Genomic DNA, 17,239 nt, shown 5'->3' on the forward strand with positions numbered 1-17,239 from the left:
CTTCATTTATCAAGTGCCGCGTCTCTAATAAGTTCGGACATGACCTTCGCCATGGTGATTCGCTGGCTTGGGTTGGGTGTTAACATTTGCGAGACCAGCAGGTGTAACTTGTCTCGCGAATTCAGCTTGGACTTCGCCTCGTTCACCTCGTTCAGCCACTGCTGCATTTGGGCCACGGCAGACACTCCTTTGCTGTTATGGTGGTGGTGGTGGTGCGACCTTCGGTTGAGATCGGCAATCATCCAGTACAGCTGCTTGGGATGTCCCTGGCGACCACGGGCGTCGGGGAAGGTAATCTTCTTGAGAACATACAGCATAGTAACACCCAAGGCCCAAACGTCCGAGGGGCTTCCACGCAGCCTCTGTCCGATAAACTCGGGAGGGACGTAGTATGGTGTGCCACCATTCGTCGCCGCATCATTCGTACGTGTTGATAAACCAAAGTCGCATAGGACTGCGCCGCGGTCCCGGGAGTATAATATATATTTGCAGGCTTGATATCGTTATGAACGCGCCTTCGTTGGTGTACGTAGTTCAGGGCCCCCGCGATATCTTTGAGGATTCGGACCGCATCGGCACGATCGCCCGTGAAGATGTCGGTTCCTGCATCCCGCCAGACGCCGCGAGCCGCCAGGTCTTTACCGTCTACATGCTCCATATATAACGACAGGTATCGCGCATCGCCTCCGTACAGCTTCACGATGGACTCGTGTTTCAGGTCTTCCTGACTCCGGTACTCGCGTAGCCATACGTCTGCCTGGCGGATAACATCCCTATGGGAGTCCTGCGGTTTGGCGTTGTTTGGCCCGCGCGTTTTAAGAACTTTCACCGTGATGACGCCGTCAGGAACCTCGGGAACCTTGGAATGTTGAGCAGTAAAAACGGAGGAGGCTGCCGTGGTAGCAATCTGATCGCGCTTTGTCAACTGATATTGGTCAAGCTCGAAGCCACCCGGGATTGTGATGGTTTCATCCTTTTCCACTTGCAACAGGGCTTGACCGCCCGGTATCGCAACTTCTGTGGCCGTAGCAGCATTGGGCAGCGGGAAAACCAGAGGCTCTGCCACTGTCCGTGGATAGAACACGATGACACCGTCGTTGTTGGCATTGGTGTGCCCGCGACCAACAGTCCGCAGTCTTTTCTCCACGGTGGCCTCTCCGTCGTCTTCCTCGGAGAAGGATCTCTTGACCGATGAGTTGAGGCCATCAGAACCACTAATGGTAGCTGAAGAGAGATTGGATGGTTCACGAGGAACCCAGACTGATGCAGCGCGTTTCGTCAATATTCTGAAGTCGATGACAGCCGTCCCATAAACACTTAGTCTCCATGAGGCCGGACATAGCTCCTTGGTGGTTCCGGGGACCAGTTCTTCTTCGAAATTCGCATCGTCATCCTCTTTCTCCACAAGCGACAACTTTGCTAGAGTAATAGGGACATCCGAGCGGTTGTAGAGTATTTGATTGTCGCTGGCTGGGTCGTAGTAGAGCTCACACCAGATGGAGGGCCGTGTCTCGTCCACGCCACTTTCGCCAGGTATCCGCAGTGCGAAGTTGATATCCTTGGAGGTCTGAGTCACCGCCAACACTGTAGTCTCGGGCTTCTCAGCGGCCGCAACCTCGGCGCGGAGAGCAAGCCATTTGCAGTTGTCCGACCCGGGACTCACGGAGCGGCTCCTGGTCAGTGGTCGCACCAGAATTCGAATTCCTTCGTTGCGATGTTTGTCATCGATAATAAGCTTGTCCAGAGGGATCGAGTCATCTTCGGACGATCCCAGATCCTCGGGGACACGGATACTATTCTTGAGCCGGCTATCTATTTCCGCCTGAGAGAAGGGCTCGGTCCTCTCCTCGGAATAGTAGTATTCGCCCATGGTAAGGCAAAAGGAGCAACCGAGGCCTTTTATGGCATAAGGGTATGTATATAATAGTATAGAATGGAGATTGGGGTTCTGGAGTTGACGATAGGCAGGAATATGCTGCAGATCTGGTGGTACTGAAAGGGAAAGCAGGAAACTTTGAACGACGAGATGCCAAAGAAAGGCGCGAGGCCCCTTTGAAGCTCTTCAAATGGCCGCTGCCACTATGTAGAGAAGACGGCGTCAGGTGGAGTGTCCTCAGGGCGTATTCTTGGTGAACACGAACCCGGAACTTTGGAGTCATGGTAATCGTCAGGAGTTTGGTGCGGCTGATCCCGCGCTGGAGTCGTCTGGCTGCCTAGCAATGCTGTAGGGCAGACTGGTCTTGCTCGCGCAGAGTGCGCCAGTCACTTTTTAAAGGGCGCGCGCGGACGGGGTGGTACGAGGATACATCTCACGTCCATCTATGTATAGCCCTGATCACAGTCCAGCTTGGCATTCCGACTGTAAGATCGGTGGGACATGCGTGCAATTGAGACGGTGTCAATCAAGTCATCGGAGCACAGTGACTCCACTGCTTGCTGCGCCATTTCGGAAGATAGGCAGAATGCCTCGAGGTTGGCTGAAGAGGGAAGAGGTGGGTAAGCTGAGCAAAAATAACCCCGTCATGATGGCAGCGGCTGGCTGTGCATGAGGTGCAGCCAGCTGCTCAGGATGGTGTCACTTTACAATGTTCGCCTCAAACAAACATCTCCCGTGACGGGCCAGCGGGAATACAGGATATATAGAAGAGAAAGTTTGCATATTGAGCACGCAGTCACAATTGGGCTCGCCAGAGTTCTCGGTAGCCATACATGCATACATGCGTGTAGCACTCTGGCAGAGTCTATCTGGCCCAAGAAAAATGCGACAAGAATGGGACCAGCAGGAGGAAGGGGGTGTGTCCGAGTGAGGCATCGCAATCGCCAGTTTGCCCGACAATGGCGTCAGAGTCAAGGCAGTACGGAGTAGGGACAGGGACATTGGCAAGACACTCGACTAACCAACCGCTAACAGATGTAATTACGGCCTCAAAACCGAGTTATTACACTGGTAATGTTTAATCAAGTGCCCATGTGCTTCATGGTATTCGGTTGTTATGTGAGCGTTGCAATATATCGAACTTTCGTAGCTTTTGGTCGAGGTAGAAACCAACCACATCGTCTTCTTCTGCTGATTGAGAACGTAGCCGGGCTATTCATACACACCGCGCCGTGGCTTGCCAACTTGCGTAGTCAGTGGTGGTAGGAGAGCGCGAAGAGGAAAATCGTGAAGGCCTTAAAAAGAGGAGGGTGTGCCAGCCCTGTGCAGGAAAATGCAACCAACTCCAGGGATGCTCCAAGGATGCTCCAAGGATGCGACGTATTTCCAATCATGGGGGCAACTGCAATTGGCAGATCGAACCACTAACCTTTGGGGCGTGAGATAGATCCCTGCCCTGGCATCCGATTGATTGGCCCAGAGGAAGGCCGCTAGCAGTCTAGGCTCAGTAAGCCTGTGCAGCGCAGTCCCGTGGGCCGTGGCTGCTTGCTTGGACCCAGTTTAGGCCTGAACTCTCAGGCAGCGACATGGAGGGTGTCTGAGAATGGGGACCCAGGCTTGCCCAACTTCGTTGAAACCGCTCCCGGCTAGGCTGTTCTGTGGTCATTATCTCCCCCATCCTCCCCCATTTCCCCGTCAACAAAGGTTCGTCAACGTTCGTCAGTCACAAAGGGTTCCTCAAAGGCAACGCAGGCGAAACCACTATCAACCACCACTGCTGCCACTTCCAGCCCCTAGCCAACTTCTTCTTCACTGAACGAACACTGCCGAAATGGACCTGATGGCCTGCATCTAGATCGATGGATTCCCTACGAGCCCGCTTGAACGACACACGACACCCTGTATACCATAGCTGTAGCCATCACGACGACCACGCGCTGCGCACCGCACCCTAGCCCGTCTTTCCCTTTCCAGTCCTTGTTTTATTTTTTGATTTTTATTTTTTGTGCCCTTTGGAGTTCGATTGCGCTCTTGATACCCCCCCGATAGACATAGAATGGACGACGAACTAAGTTGGTCATGGCCCGCTTGGAAGTTCGGAATGAAGAGGACGACCTCTTCTCCAAGCTCCACGATCAGTACAACACTTTCCAGTCCACCATTCAAGACCCTGAAGCCTTCCACCATGATGTGTACGAGATCTCAAACTCCGCCAGTACCTCGGATGAGTTCCACCGTCTCCTGGCCGACCGCAGAGAGCAACGCCTTCGCGAGCTGAACGACGGCCTCGAGTCTGCCTCTCTCGAAATTATCGCCAACCCGAGGCTCATTGGTACACATCAGTGGCAATACGCCCTCCAACTGTTCCGGTCCAAGTCGCTGGACTCACTGGTTAGATACTTTGCATCCTACCTCCCGGACGACCATCCATGGCGCCAGTCGTACTCCGACGACGATGAGCAGAACAATGGTGATGCGCGAACAACCGTGTCTTCCACCGATTCTGCTGTTTATGTTGTTGGTGACCACGACCGCAGCTCCAGCAAGCTCTTCTTTGATGATGGCGACCATTACTTCATCACTGACGAGCCCCTTGCCATCGATACGTCTGTTCCTGCGAGCCATCTCCCCCCTTCCCCCCAATCAATGACCATGTGCTCTGATTCTTCGGCCGCTTCGCCTGTGAGCGACGATGCTCATCACGAGTACAGCCTGGCCACCTTGACTCCAGCACGGACTCTGTCCTTCTCGGGGTCCGAGTCTGATGTTATGGCACAATCCGGCCTGCTCCCGTTCGAGCATGACTATGAGGAGACTTCGCAACCTGACGATAGTCCGGTCACATCAGTTTCTGACATGTCGGAGTCGAGGTTCTCTACCGTGGAACTCGGACAGCAGCGCCATAAGCACGACTTTGGGCATGAAGCTATCACGCCTGCAGAATGTGAAGGTTCGGTCGAGGATTCGGTGGAGTCGGACACACCGAGGCCACGTAATGAAACACCGACAGACTCGTATATGTCTTTGAGACCTTCGAGGTCGGTAGCCTCGTTACGTGGAACACCCAGCCTCTATGCACACGTACTGCAGGAGTACGCTCGGTCCTCCCGTAAAAATAGGCGAGATGGCAGTCCTTCGAGGACTGTCAGGCGGAAGAGCCCCGAACTCGGACGCATACAAAAACCACTGCAAGATCCAGTAAGGGTGAGGCCCAAAGGTCGGCAGAGGAATGATTAACGATATTGTGAATTTTGTAAATATGCTACGATGGCACTGTACATAGTCTAATGCCGGAGAGATCAGTCTAAATGCTGGTTCGCGTAATCACCCTCGTCGCCGCGTGATACCACCCTGAACATGTATCATGGCCATTCTTGATGGTCAAGCTAAGATTTATGCCACCATGAGGTTTGGATTTGCATAGGGTATTTGGGTAGCACAATAAGTTCGGTACGCCAAAAAGGCAAGCCTGCAATCAACCCCCATCGCAGGCAGTAAGGCCATGAGATGAGCATCGCGATCATATTTGGACCTACATGGCCATGGTTTGGTGCTGTCAATATCAAATTCGGCCAAGTCCAGGTCGATGGGGTACAGCGCCTGATAAGGCCCCAAGGTCCCGTACAAGCTAGACCCCAGCGCCGAAGGACCCTGCCATGGTGGGGTAGTCCTGGAATCCAGGCCTGCTGGTAGGGCTGGCTGCTCTTCTGTGCGCCAACACATTACCTACCTAGAAGATGACCCTGTACGGAATTAATGACTTCAAACTACTGGACTTCGGGGGTAAAGTTCTACATTGAAGGCAGGTCGTGAGGTCATTGGCTTTCAGTAAGCCTGGCTTGGGAAGATAGGAAGCCCCAAGCATATGAAAATGAGGTCATAAGCCAGGAAAGGGCCTCTTTAGTCTTTGTATGGCTCTCCCACATGCCTAAACAAGACTATCAAGGTGTCCTCGGCTACTTTAATGTAATGATGGCTTTATATCATCATTATTATCCATACTGTGGCATTCTGAAGTGATTATTATACATATAAAGTATCGCAGTACACGCAGTGAAAATGTCCAATATGTTATCCATGATCTACTTGTTCCTCATCTCGCTCAAGAATTCCTTTTCCGCTGGTCTCCGAAGTATCAGTGCTTCCCCTTTTTAAACGACGACAAAGCTCTCGAATCCGTACCCGAACCGTACATTCCCTCAGTCACTGCGTCGGAGCAGTTGGTCGCCGGAGAAGACAGCACGAATAAGATGGCAGACGGAAACAAGGAAACGCTTCGAGAAAAGGCTTCCAAGAAGCTTCACGGGCCTGATGCTAACCCGATATGCTGGGCGACCCTATCAGTCTCAAGGCCGAAAGCAGCCCGACGAATCCTACCCCGGACGAGGAGGGAGCTACTCGGTCGCCATCGTCTAGCAGTCCCAGCGGAGGTGGCTCGGAAGCTCACGACAAAGAGAACAAGCAGGACAGCCGCAGTCGTGGAGAAGAGACGTTACGTGAGAAGGCGGCCAAGAAATTGAACGGTCCAGGGGCGAACCCAAGTCAACTGGGAGACCCTATCAGTCTCAAGAACGAAACGAGCGACCACATACCCAAGCCCGACGAGACAGGAGCCGGGTACCGAGAGTCTAAACTATAGTCAATCATGGTTCACGAAATCAGGATTATGTTGATGTACGCTATATTTTGGGCGTCTTTGCTGTTTACTCCGAGGCGGTTGTCATGCCTCATGGAAGATAGTCAGCTAGTAGGTCATCAATTAATTACCAACCTGCGGAAGTCATGAATCCAGGCGATATCATCCATACTACCGGCCATGGCGTGTGAGATTCCATTTATTCTTAATCATATTGGGGGAGGTTGCTAGCGAATGCTGGGGAATTTGGCAGTGGCACTGCTAATAGATGCAGATGGCGTGATGTGCTTACAAACAACATGGAAAGTTCACAGTAATGATCAAGTAGCATCAGATAAATCTCTTCGATAAATTTCCATACATTGTATGCACCCTTAAGTGCAGCCCGGCATAGACAAGATGGGTACGAGACGCCGTCCTTAAGATATCTGCTTTCCACTGCTAATAACACCTGACCGGAATCCACGTTCTTACTCCAACCCGTCTACTCGGCATTTAAGAAGTCCCAATCTGGGCGTACTCAGTTGGTCCACAATGTCTGTACGTCATGGGTCCCCATACTGATAACCTCTCCTGCTTTCCCATCACTGACACTTCCATTCGGCGGTAGAAGGACTTGGGGTATCAAAAGGATGGTAAATTTGTCCGTCCTGCATCGACTTTTCGCAATTTCATCTCCAAGGATCCTGCCTCGCAGTTCCCAGCTGAGAAAGGCCGATATGCGATGTAAGGAAACCGAACCTCCGATGAAATCTCTTCGCGACTTACCATCATATTCACAGTTATATCAGTACGGGATGTCCTTGGCTAAGTAATACATCATGGTATCCTCATGTCGCAAGTAAACTCAAAACCAACCCTTCAAGGCCCATCGCACCCTGATCGTACGCGGACTTAAACACCTCGAAGACATCATCGACCCCCACCTTGTTGGCAGTCTGAAGCTCCCTGTCGGATGGGTTTTCGATGGGACTTTCGGCTCATCTACCGAGGACCCCCTGCTTCCAGGCTTTACCGCCCTCCGCCAACTGTACGAGCTGGTCGAGCCCGGCTACAGCGGTCGCGTCACCGTCCCTGTCCTCTGGGACAAGGAGTCGGGCACCATCGTCAACAACGAATCAAGCGAGATCATCCGCATGTTCTACACCGAGTTCGACGACTTGCTTGCGCCAGAGTACCGCGAGGCTAACCGACCTGGTGGCGGTCTGTTCCCGGAGCCCTTGCGGTCGCAGATCGATGAGCTCAACGAGTGGGTGTACAGCACGGTATGCCATTTCCCCGCGTTTCGTCTTGCCCTCGAAGCGTATATCGTGGGTGGTTAATACTTGGCTATCCGCAAGCTTGCTGGCAATTCCCCTTTCAAGACATTAGTCGTCTAAAGGAGCACGGCTAATACGGAGAGGTGATAGGTGAATAACGGCGTCTACAAAACGGGCTTCGCCAAAACCCAGGAGGCATACGAGGAGAACTTGTATCCGCTCTTTGCGTTTCTGGACAGACTGGAGGCCATCCTAGCATCCCACCCGAAGCAGGCCTTCCTCTTCGGTGATCATATCACTGAGGCAGACGTGCGGCTGTACACCACGTTAATACGGTTTGACATCGGCTACGTACCCGTCTTCTACTGCAACCTCAAGACCATTCGCCATGACTATCCGCATCTACACCTTTGGCTCCGTCGGCTATATTGGGACCAGGGCCCAGCGACAGCGGGTGCTGCATTCCACAGAGCCACAGAGCCGTGGATCAAGTACTATGGCGAGGGCTACGCCATAAGTCGACAAGTAGTAGTGACCCCAGAGTCACCTCTCATCATCCCCAGGGCCCCGTCGGTTCTAGTAGAGCCCCTGAAAGAGAACGAAAAGCTGTGATTAGCTCGATCGGTTGCTTTTTCTTTTCTTTCGAGAAATTATAGCCACAGCAATACCGATATGGAATGAAACCAAAATACTGCTGAACTATACGAACTGCGTACTAGCTTGTACACTGATAACGTGTGTCCGTTGGACATTTTCGGGGAGGGGGCTGACAAACACAGCTTTCAAGATATTTGACTGCTAAGGATTTCCCAAGGTAAAAGACCAGTTGGATGTCTGGTGGCTGGCTGATCACCATGGCATCACTTTACGGCCAGTCTATTCCTGTGCTTGCAGAGTACCTATTGGACTCCTCAGCTATGTTTGGCAGGTCAGCTGATTATGCTGATGAAAAGGGTATCAGCCACATCGACTTGCTTAGCTACCGCTTAGTTCATGACCAGAGGCCGTAGATCATATGTTTCTTCTGACTTTCCAGCGCCCAGACAGGAAGTCTAGAGAGTCGCTTGTCTAGCTTTGTGGTCCCCCGTGGCGGTGCCAGCCTAGGCAGGCACTTGGGCTTCCTCCACACTCAGGATGATATCAGTATCGATAGACCAAGAATACTAATCATCTCGGTAATCTCACGTACCTACTTGGCAAATGTGCTTCAGGCAGTTCCAGGGTGTGATCAACATGGATGCTCTGAACTCCGGCTTTACATGTGAAGGGACCTGTCCGTTGTAGTTACTTGTATGTCGATGGACCTCCCAGATGCCTTCCTGTCTAGTTTTAAACATACCGTGGTGAAAAGTTGGACCAGCCATCATGTCAAATGAATGTATAGTAAATATATGTTTCATAACAGAGAAGTGCATTGTAGGGCTATGCTTGGGGCCTAATTGGAAATGCCAAGCATCCGAGGCTGATTTCCTGTTCGTTCATGCCACACTTTTCATCGTTGTTTATTGCCGCCGAATTCGACCGACATCGAGGCCAGATTGGCTTTGGGGTCTTCACACATTCCCCTCCTAAACAACGTATGCCCAGGTTTCTCAATGAAGATTTTCCTTCCTCCAACTGGTAGCACTAAAACGCCTCAAGATCAACGAGGTTTACGCTTTGGTCTTCGCAACAGCTTCCTGGTACGTTCCCAATTTACGGCGTGCCATATATTCGTTCAATCACCGAGGTCCAACATCCGACACAATCATCACACCCCAGGCAGCCCACACATCGTCCCCATGGAGTAGTCATCCACCTTACTGGCATCAGACTGCGGAAGACGATCAAACAATTCTCAGGGAAAAATCATGGTACACGAGCTACAGCTTTGAAGAAGAAACTATGTTTCTTCATAGTAGTTTGTGTAACTTGATGAGAATATCATAAATAGACAGAGAGAAAGGGGGAGGGATTTTGCATGGCGGCGTTCAGACCGAGTATATCGCTGCTCTACTGCCGGTGGTGCTTGATACCATAACCAGCGCTCTCTAGACCTTCCTCCACGCCACCAATGATCTATAGATCCAGTGAGTTCAACATGGGGAAGAAGGTGACTGTCTAAAACATGACAAAGCAGCAAATGTGGCGCGTTCTAGAGTCTTCGTCATTGAGTCAAGTGAGGCCCCTTAATCATCATCATCTGCATTCCCGTAAAATAATCTACGTTCACGTAGACTTACCACAGCAACACGTCTTTGGAAAGGATAATTAGCCCTTCATAGGTCCAGACGGAATGTATCAGGTTTGTGATTGCCAGCTACCATATGATGTATCTAATTTTAAGTACCCCTTTCGCCCCCTATGACGAACCAAGACGCCAATGTTGAAGCAGTAAGTCCTGCAAGCCATAATGCATTTCAATACTGCTAATCAGTCAAGGCTGACATAGTTGGAGCTCCTATTTTCCGTCATAGCCACCCAGTAGAGAGTGTTGGGAGCCCCCAATGTGCAATAGAGAGCCAGAGAGATCGACTGGACGGAATCTGGCACGAGTGGTAAAATCCGTACATATGGTACTTACACAAGCCCAAAGTGACAAAGCATGGTACTGTATGCAAATATATTACCAGATGCAACTTGGTACACTTCTGCCCCAGGAGACTCGTAGCTTACCCCAGGCATATATTCCAATCATCCATCAGACATAACAATACGGACATCCATTCAGCCTAGGGTATAATCAAAGCGTGTAACGTACAAAGGAAGAGAAGAATGTGAAAATAGGTTAGAGTTTGTGGATGGCGAATGGATGTTGTCACACTGGGCAGGAACTCGTCGACGAGAAAAGGTGCATTGTGATTTCTTTGGCCGTATATGATTGTGCATTTCCCCTAAGGGTCCGCTGACCAAAGCAAATGACCAGCTGTGGTGATTGCAACCAACCCGTGGTAACCTCAAGTACTTTAGGTAGACAATACTTCCTCCTAGGCCGAGTTCTCCACAGTCGAATCACTACCTCCCGCCCAAAGCACTCTCTACCTAACCTACTCACCACTCTATTCACTCTCATCCCCTTCGTCCTGCACAACAAACAAGATCAAACTTGAACCAAGTAAACACCACATAAAATCACGACCATCATCCACCTCGCAACCATGACTCCCGAGCAAGAGAGAGACATCATCTTCCTGGTCATGATGAAGACCAACCCGAAGCTTTCTGGTGGCAACTGGAACGAGATTGCACCCAAAGTTGGCTTGGGCTCCGAGATTGTTCGGTAAGTTGATCTATCCTTTTGCTGTTTCTGTCCTGTTGGTCAGCGACCACTGGTTGCCAAGCCGAGCCACATTCGGGCTCCCTGTCGAGCCGCGACCAGCCGCGCCGGGGCTATGTCCTATTTCGAAGACTTTGTTGTGTGCCTTGGGCCCACGACAACGAGGTTCACGACATTCTGTTCTCTACCTGTAACATGGACTTCCCTCCCTCTATGCACCTGCTTTCTTACCTCTACCTCTCAATGCCACCCGCCGGGTTTTTCTACTGTCTTCATCACACGCCCTTTCCCGCCCTCGGCCTCGAGACACAGCAACCATGACGGCCCCTATGAACAAAGACGAGAAATTCATGGCGGTGACCTTGATCATGGCCCTGAATCCCGCACTGGGGCCAGATGACTGGATGCCCCTCATTGACTGCATGGCATCGATGACCAAGTACAAGGATGGGCAAGCTGTTTCTACTTTCAGGATTTTTCTACGATTCCATCCACCCCATCAGCAAACAGACCTTCCCTGCCCCCATCGTGTACCCTCCCTCTCCCTACCTTCCCCGGCCACAAGCCCGCTTTTTGTTTTGTCTCGAACTATTCGGCACCTGGTTTATTTTCTCTGCATCTACCACCGCCGGGATCAAAACCTCGACATTCTCGTCACATTCTCTTCATTGACTTGACCTTCCTTCACTTTGCACTCAACCCTTCCCGGAAACCCAGAGTCCATCGCCATTCTCTTCGCAATGCATCCCGACCTACTTCTTGTCATGACTATCATGCAGGTGAATAATCCCACCTTTGCTGTGACCAACTGGAAGCAAATCGCTGCCAATGCCAACCAGCATCCCGCCTATGTGAAGCAAGTAACTAATACTCGATCAATACCCTATATCATGTTTGCTTTTATTGATGCGGAAACATCATGTTGTTTCACTCCCCCCGAATCTCATCTTCAAGAATGCAAAGCTGACCAATACCAACCCAACAGGAAGAGGTTCGCCGCCTTGCGTAAGGAGTTCTTGGAACATGAGGCTAGCAAGGGAGCCGCCAGCACCCCCGCTGCTGCCTCCCCCTCCAAGAAGGCTACTGCCTCTCCCTCCAAGAAGCGCGGCCATACCAACAAGGCTGCCGAGGAGGACGATTCCGAGCCCGAGGCAACCCCGGCCAAGAAGCAGCGAAGCAGCCGACCCTCCAACAAGGGAAAGGCCCCTGCCTGCCAAGGTTGAGGCCGACTCGGACGAGGGTGATGAAAACGAGGTTAGTCTGCATCCATGTTCATGTCCAAATTCGTTGCTATGACCTGACCACTGAACTGATGAATATTCCACTCGCGATTAGGTTTAAGCACCACCCTTCCCTTCTCCCGTCCATCATGGGTAGCTCGTTCATATCGACGACCGCATGTCTCATTGCAGCAGGAACAGACATCGATATATCCACTGGGGATACTTGGCTCCGCAGAGAAACATTTGGTGTCTTTTCGCCATGGATATTCATGAGATTATGAGATTCTGGAAGTAGGCTCAGAGAGTTGATGCATGACTTTGACTAATACAAGTCCACATGACCTGAATCTCCCCCCCCCTGCAGTTGTGAGCCTTTCATAAAAGCTAATTCCAGTATACCGTAATGCTCCAGTCTCGATGCCCCCTCCCACCCAAGTCTGCTGTTGGTTTTCTATTCAAATGCTAGGACCTACTGTCCAAGCTAGATGCTGCAGTACTTGCAACAGTGCCACCATGATACATTACACAATCATTTCGTCATCAGCTTCAGAAAGTCTACTGAGGGCATCATATCAGGCACCTACCATACTTTCGGCCCGATTCGTTGTCATCTCGTACATAAAGGCATATATCATTAAATCTCCATGGCTCGGGACGGTAACAGTGCCATCGTACGGCAAACACTCGCGCTGCAGAGCATATGAGAGACACCTAGCCTCAACAGCAAGCGCCCCAGGAAGCGCCTTGCAAGACCATCATGCTGCATACTGCCGCTTAGAAGGAAATGGAATCATCGGTGAAAGCCATCAATTCGAGACTTTTCCGGGTGGCCACCATGGCCCAGGCCTATCTATGTAGGTGCCTAGGGCTGAGCTCCGAGGGGCACGGCGCCGGCTGATGACGGCGGCGATTGATTGCCAAGTCACCATGGCGTCCGTGATGAAGATGAAGATCAACCATGTTGCCTGGCCTCAGAATCCCGAAAATATGATAGCTGCAGGACCTTATGTGCAAATGTAGGCTTGGCAAAAGTCGGTAGCAGATTCACAGAAAGCTTGCTTGAATCAGGTACAGAAGCGGGCTGGCTGGGGTGGATGGGACGATGGGCATGTCTATGGTCCAAGGGTGGTTGGCCACTGCGACGCTGGACAGCGGGCAGGCAGGCGGGGAAAGTGTGGGAGGCGGGCGGGCGGCAGGCAGCAGAGTTCAGTTCAGCCCACAATGGAGATAATGATCACAGGAACAAAAATAGAACTGACGGAGAGAGGAAATTACAAGCAATGTATCTGGCGAGAGAAAAGACCCCTGTAGCTGCCCCATGCTTTTGTTTTTATTAACCATTGCATGGAAGTTCTCTGTCACATCACCACAGTTCGGGACCGGCGCACAGAGCGGCGCAGGCAGTTATGCTTATTCGCCTGGCTGGATCAAATGGATTCCCACCCCGGCCATGGCGCAGACCCTTCCACGAACACACACCATCAGGATGATGATCGATCTGATCAGCAACCGTCCACCTAGAGCTAGCCCGAGGTTTCACGTAGAGCCACACAGAGGAGATGATGAAGGAGAAGAAGAAGAAAAAAAGGCCGTTTGGTGGACATTGTCAGCCTTGTACGAAAATAGCTACACTCACTGCACTAGAAATGAAGCTAACCGAACCTTAGCGATGGGTCATTGTCCCGACAGCCGACAGACGAGCTGCGCGTGTGTGGCGTGGCTGTGCCTGTCCTTTGTTCTGTCCAGTATCATGACTACAGTACTCAGGAACGGCCAGAAAATTATTATTGGCCTATCCATGACAGACAGCCACGATAGATGACAGATCCGTTCGGGTGGGATTGCTATGCCATGCCACGTAATCGTAATCGACTGCCCACTTTCTTCTGGTCGCAGTGGATCATCTGCAGAAGGGGTGGGAGCTGGGCTTGGGCTCTCTACATTTCATTCAGTACTGTACAATCGAAAACAATTGCACCGCATCTTCATGTTTCAATCGATGCCGATTAACCTCCGCCATGCTGCCCATCTGCGTACCCCATTGTGGCCTAAGGTAGCCAGCTAGCTTGCAGGCTTCAAGGGCCGACAGATGGGCCAGAACCTCGATGCTCTATGTGTAGGGGAAGCGGTCGCCGACCACGCTGGAGAAGGAAGAGAACCCCATCCAACAGCCCCGTATATCATATAAGGCTTTGCCACCAAGTGTGGAGTATATAACTCTTCTAACTCGATGGAGCTGAGCCCTAGCGACGTAGCTGGGCAGTAGAAGGGTGCAGAGGCAGAGGCCAACACAGACCCGTTGTTTGTAATATATGGACACGGTCAGCCGCACGCAGGCTTATGCACCTCTCTGCACCTCTCTCTGCAGGCCACTGGATACCACTGCTGCACTGTACTTAGGGTTATGTAGCAAAAGAAAGAAAGGAGCAAGACCGTTGCGGTGGTGGCTGGAAAAGCGTCATCTCACCAGCTGTCTCGAGTATATCTGCCAATCGCGACGATCCTGCGCTCGTTCCATTGGACAAGCGAGTCTTGCTAGACGCGCGAGGGTGATGGGTGACGGGACGGGAATATTTCTGCACTTTGCTGGAACCAGACTAACCTAGAAGACAAGAATAGCTCCAAGTCGATATTAGGGCAGGTACTGTATATTCCCACCTGCGACTAACCATATCCAGACAAGCCATCGCGTCTAGGCACTATTTGGGACGTGGACCTGATGACATCTCATGGCAGCAGTAGTGTCTGGGGACATCCCGGCGAGGATGCTCCAGCGACTCTCGCAGTGCTCGACCAGGGTCTCGCTAGCCAAAATAGGCTGTCTGGCCGTCTCCCCAATACTCGTCCAGATTGGCGCAGCTGCCGAGCTGCTTTCCCCCTTGTTTCGTCCAGAAGGCACCGGTCTTCTCACCTAGGCCTGCTAGCCGCTCCCTCTCATCTCTCGCCGTATATGCTACCCCCCTTCTGCCAGACTCTCTGCTTTGGCTTCTTCCGGGTAGGCGGGCGGATCAAGGAACTAGCCAGCACCGCCACAGAGAGAGAGAGAGAGAGAGAGAGAGAGAGAGACATGTCTTTGGTCTTGGGGTAGCAGGCATAGCATTGGGCCATGCATACATCTGATCTGATGTGCGCATACCTACCCTACTATTCACCCTACCTCAGCTAAGCCCTGAGTGTGGAGACTGATGATCCGGAAATCTCAAAATGGACCCCTTCAAGACTGGCTTTTGCCGCAATGGTTATTTTCCAGCCTCTCGACTAGAGCGGTCAGAACCGCTGTCCGTCAGAATGTGTAACGTTAACTGATGACCCGCGTTACTCCAGTCGATTCATAGGCCTGCCCATGTTCCTGCAGGAGGCTAGTTCGGATGAGAGGCACGATTGAGCCATTACTTATATCTAGACCTGACCCCCATGGCCAAGTACCTGGGGTCTACTATTCCGAGCCGATGTCACTTACCTTCATTCCGGACTCATCCCGTACTTATCCAGGACAACTCCTCCGCCCCTTTCCCATCTCCCACTTCCACCAACTCCGTATACCACCACTCAGACCAACTGCTTCCACCATGCCGGGCTCCTCTCGATCGCCAAACCCAGTGTCATCGCGATGCAGTCGCTCCCAGACCATATCGTACGCAGACCTCATGAAACCCGACGAAGACTGGACCAAGCTTCCAGATGCTTCGGAGCGGAGGAAGATCCAGAATCGTCTTGCTCAACGAGCATACAGTAAGTTCCTCCTAGAACCCGCCCGTTCCGGCTTCCTGCTAAAGTCCGCTGCCCAGGACGCAACATGCGAGACAGGACCAAGGAGGTCGAGAAGCTGAAGAGACAGCTACAGCAGTTTCAAGAAGGACAGGGACGAAGAGGCACACCTCCCTCCGAGGCCGAATCGTCCGTCTCTGGCGCGAGCAGCCCATGCAGGAGCGACACGACGCATTCCACCCACTCGGACGCTGCGACGCCACCCATGATCACGGCATCCGACTGGATGGGGAACTACCTTTGGTCTCAGACAGCCGAGGCACAGCAGGCCCATGGCCTGGGACTCATGAACAACGGTCCTCAGGCTCCTGGCTACGACGCACCGTCTTTCTTCCCTTCGGTTCCTTCTTCTCACGAACCGGCTGTCAGCTCAACACCGCCCGTGGGTTCGCGAAGTCGTGCCGTGTCGACCTCATCCAACATGTCGTCTCCTGACAACTACCCGCAACAACTGCGCGGCAACGTGCCGCCACACCTATCGTCGTCATCCAGGGGGCCCAGCCCCTCCAACGCCTCTTCACCGTGGCCGCAGCCTCAACGGCACGACAGCTACGACGGCCTCCATGTTCCCGTTACCTCGGCGCAACCCAGCCCCCTGCTTGTGGACACATGCGCGCATCAAGGCCACATGCTCGGCATGCCTCCCGCCGGCTACCATCACATGTACTCAAGCCGAGAACACTTGGGGGTGCCACGTCCTGAAGCGGCCTTCTCGCTCGACGACGACATGACACCGACTGCCACATACCCCACGCCGCCCGACACCGACCTGGCCTGGTACCACAGCAGTCGATCTGACGCCAACATGACGGGCCGCGCACGCAGCCCCTCAGCGGCGTCATCGACGTACCAATCCAACATGAGCATTGGGGATCAGCAGCAGCAGCAGCAGGCACCGCCCGGTCTGCCCGGTCTGCCCGAGACGAGCGCGCCACTTCTGCACCTGGCGGTGGCGGGTGGCTCGATGGATACGCTGCGGCTGCTGCTACAGCGCTACGACGTGGCCATCAACGGACTCGATGCGCAGGGCTACACGCCGCTGCAGCGAGCCGTCATGACTGGGCGGACGGAAATGGTGGGGGTTCTGCTGGAGCACGGGGCGAGCGTCGAGGGAACCAAGAGCGAGACGCAATAACAGGTTGCTTGCCGTGTTTCTTGGCTGTACATATATACGATTTTACGCATATTTTTTTCTTCATGAGAGCGCTGCATGAGGTACAG

General features: G+C 52.5%; 7 protein-coding genes across 7 annotated transcripts; 6 read left to right on the plus strand and 1 right to left on the minus strand.

The window, feature by feature from the left end:
• Positions 1 to 2: 2 nt before the first annotated feature.
• Positions 3 to 1,870, minus strand: PG994_009478 (Map kinase kinase skh1 pek1; the record flags this gene model as incomplete). The annotated part of the gene is made up of 2 exons (XM_066860887.1): positions 3 to 374; positions 428 to 1,870. 2 exons carry the CDS (start codon positions 1,868 to 1,870, stop codon positions 3 to 5), a joined length of 1,815 nt encoding a protein of 604 aa, XP_066714476.1.
• Positions 1,871 to 3,955: 2,085 nt separating this feature from the next.
• On the plus strand, positions 3,956 to 5,113 carry PG994_009479 (uncharacterized protein; the record flags this gene model as incomplete). The annotated part of the gene is made up of 1 exon (XM_066860888.1): positions 3,956 to 5,113. One exon carries the CDS (start codon positions 3,956 to 3,958, stop codon positions 5,111 to 5,113), a length of 1,158 nt encoding a protein of 385 aa, XP_066714477.1.
• A 1,087-nt stretch (positions 5,114 to 6,200) lies between these two features.
• On the plus strand, positions 6,201 to 6,515 carry PG994_009480 (uncharacterized protein; the record flags this gene model as incomplete). The annotated part of the gene is made up of 1 exon (XM_066860889.1): positions 6,201 to 6,515. The coding sequence occupies one exon, from the start codon at positions 6,201 to 6,203 to the stop codon at positions 6,513 to 6,515; it is 315 nt and encodes a 104-aa protein (XP_066714478.1).
• An 818-nt stretch (positions 6,516 to 7,333) lies between these two features.
• On the plus strand, positions 7,334 to 8,383 carry PG994_009481 (uncharacterized protein; the record flags this gene model as incomplete). Its single annotated transcript, XM_066860890.1, has 3 exons — positions 7,334 to 7,336; positions 7,379 to 7,777; positions 7,922 to 8,383. 3 exons carry the CDS (start codon positions 7,334 to 7,336, stop codon positions 8,381 to 8,383), a joined length of 864 nt encoding a protein of 287 aa, XP_066714479.1.
• A 2,525-nt stretch (positions 8,384 to 10,908) lies between these two features.
• Positions 10,909 to 11,348, plus strand: PG994_009482 (uncharacterized protein; the record flags this gene model as incomplete). Its single annotated transcript, XM_066860891.1, has 2 exons — positions 10,909 to 11,030; positions 11,159 to 11,348. The coding sequence occupies 2 exons, from the start codon at positions 10,909 to 10,911 to the stop codon at positions 11,346 to 11,348; spliced, it is 312 nt and encodes a 103-aa protein (XP_066714480.1).
• A 452-nt stretch (positions 11,349 to 11,800) lies between these two features.
• PG994_009483 (uncharacterized protein) lies at positions 11,801 to 12,250 on the plus strand (the record flags this gene model as incomplete). Its single annotated transcript, XM_066860892.1, has 2 exons — positions 11,801 to 11,887; positions 12,017 to 12,250. The coding sequence occupies 2 exons, from the start codon at positions 11,801 to 11,803 to the stop codon at positions 12,248 to 12,250; spliced, it is 321 nt and encodes a 106-aa protein (XP_066714481.1).
• A 3,569-nt stretch (positions 12,251 to 15,819) lies between these two features.
• PG994_009484 (uncharacterized protein) lies at positions 15,820 to 17,153 on the plus strand (the record flags this gene model as incomplete). The annotated part of the gene is made up of 2 exons (XM_066860893.1): positions 15,820 to 15,982; positions 16,039 to 17,153. 2 exons carry the CDS (start codon positions 15,820 to 15,822, stop codon positions 17,151 to 17,153), a joined length of 1,278 nt encoding a protein of 425 aa, XP_066714482.1.
• Positions 17,154 to 17,239: the final 86 nt, after the last annotated feature.

Source organism: Apiospora phragmitis (assembly GCF_038363925.1).
Source record: "Apiospora phragmitis strain CBS 135458 chromosome Unknown utg000008l:1.0-3514335.0:1.0-3519231.0, whole genome shotgun sequence".
Lineage (NCBI taxonomy): Eukaryota > Fungi > Ascomycota > Sordariomycetes > Amphisphaeriales > Apiosporaceae > Apiospora > Apiospora phragmitis.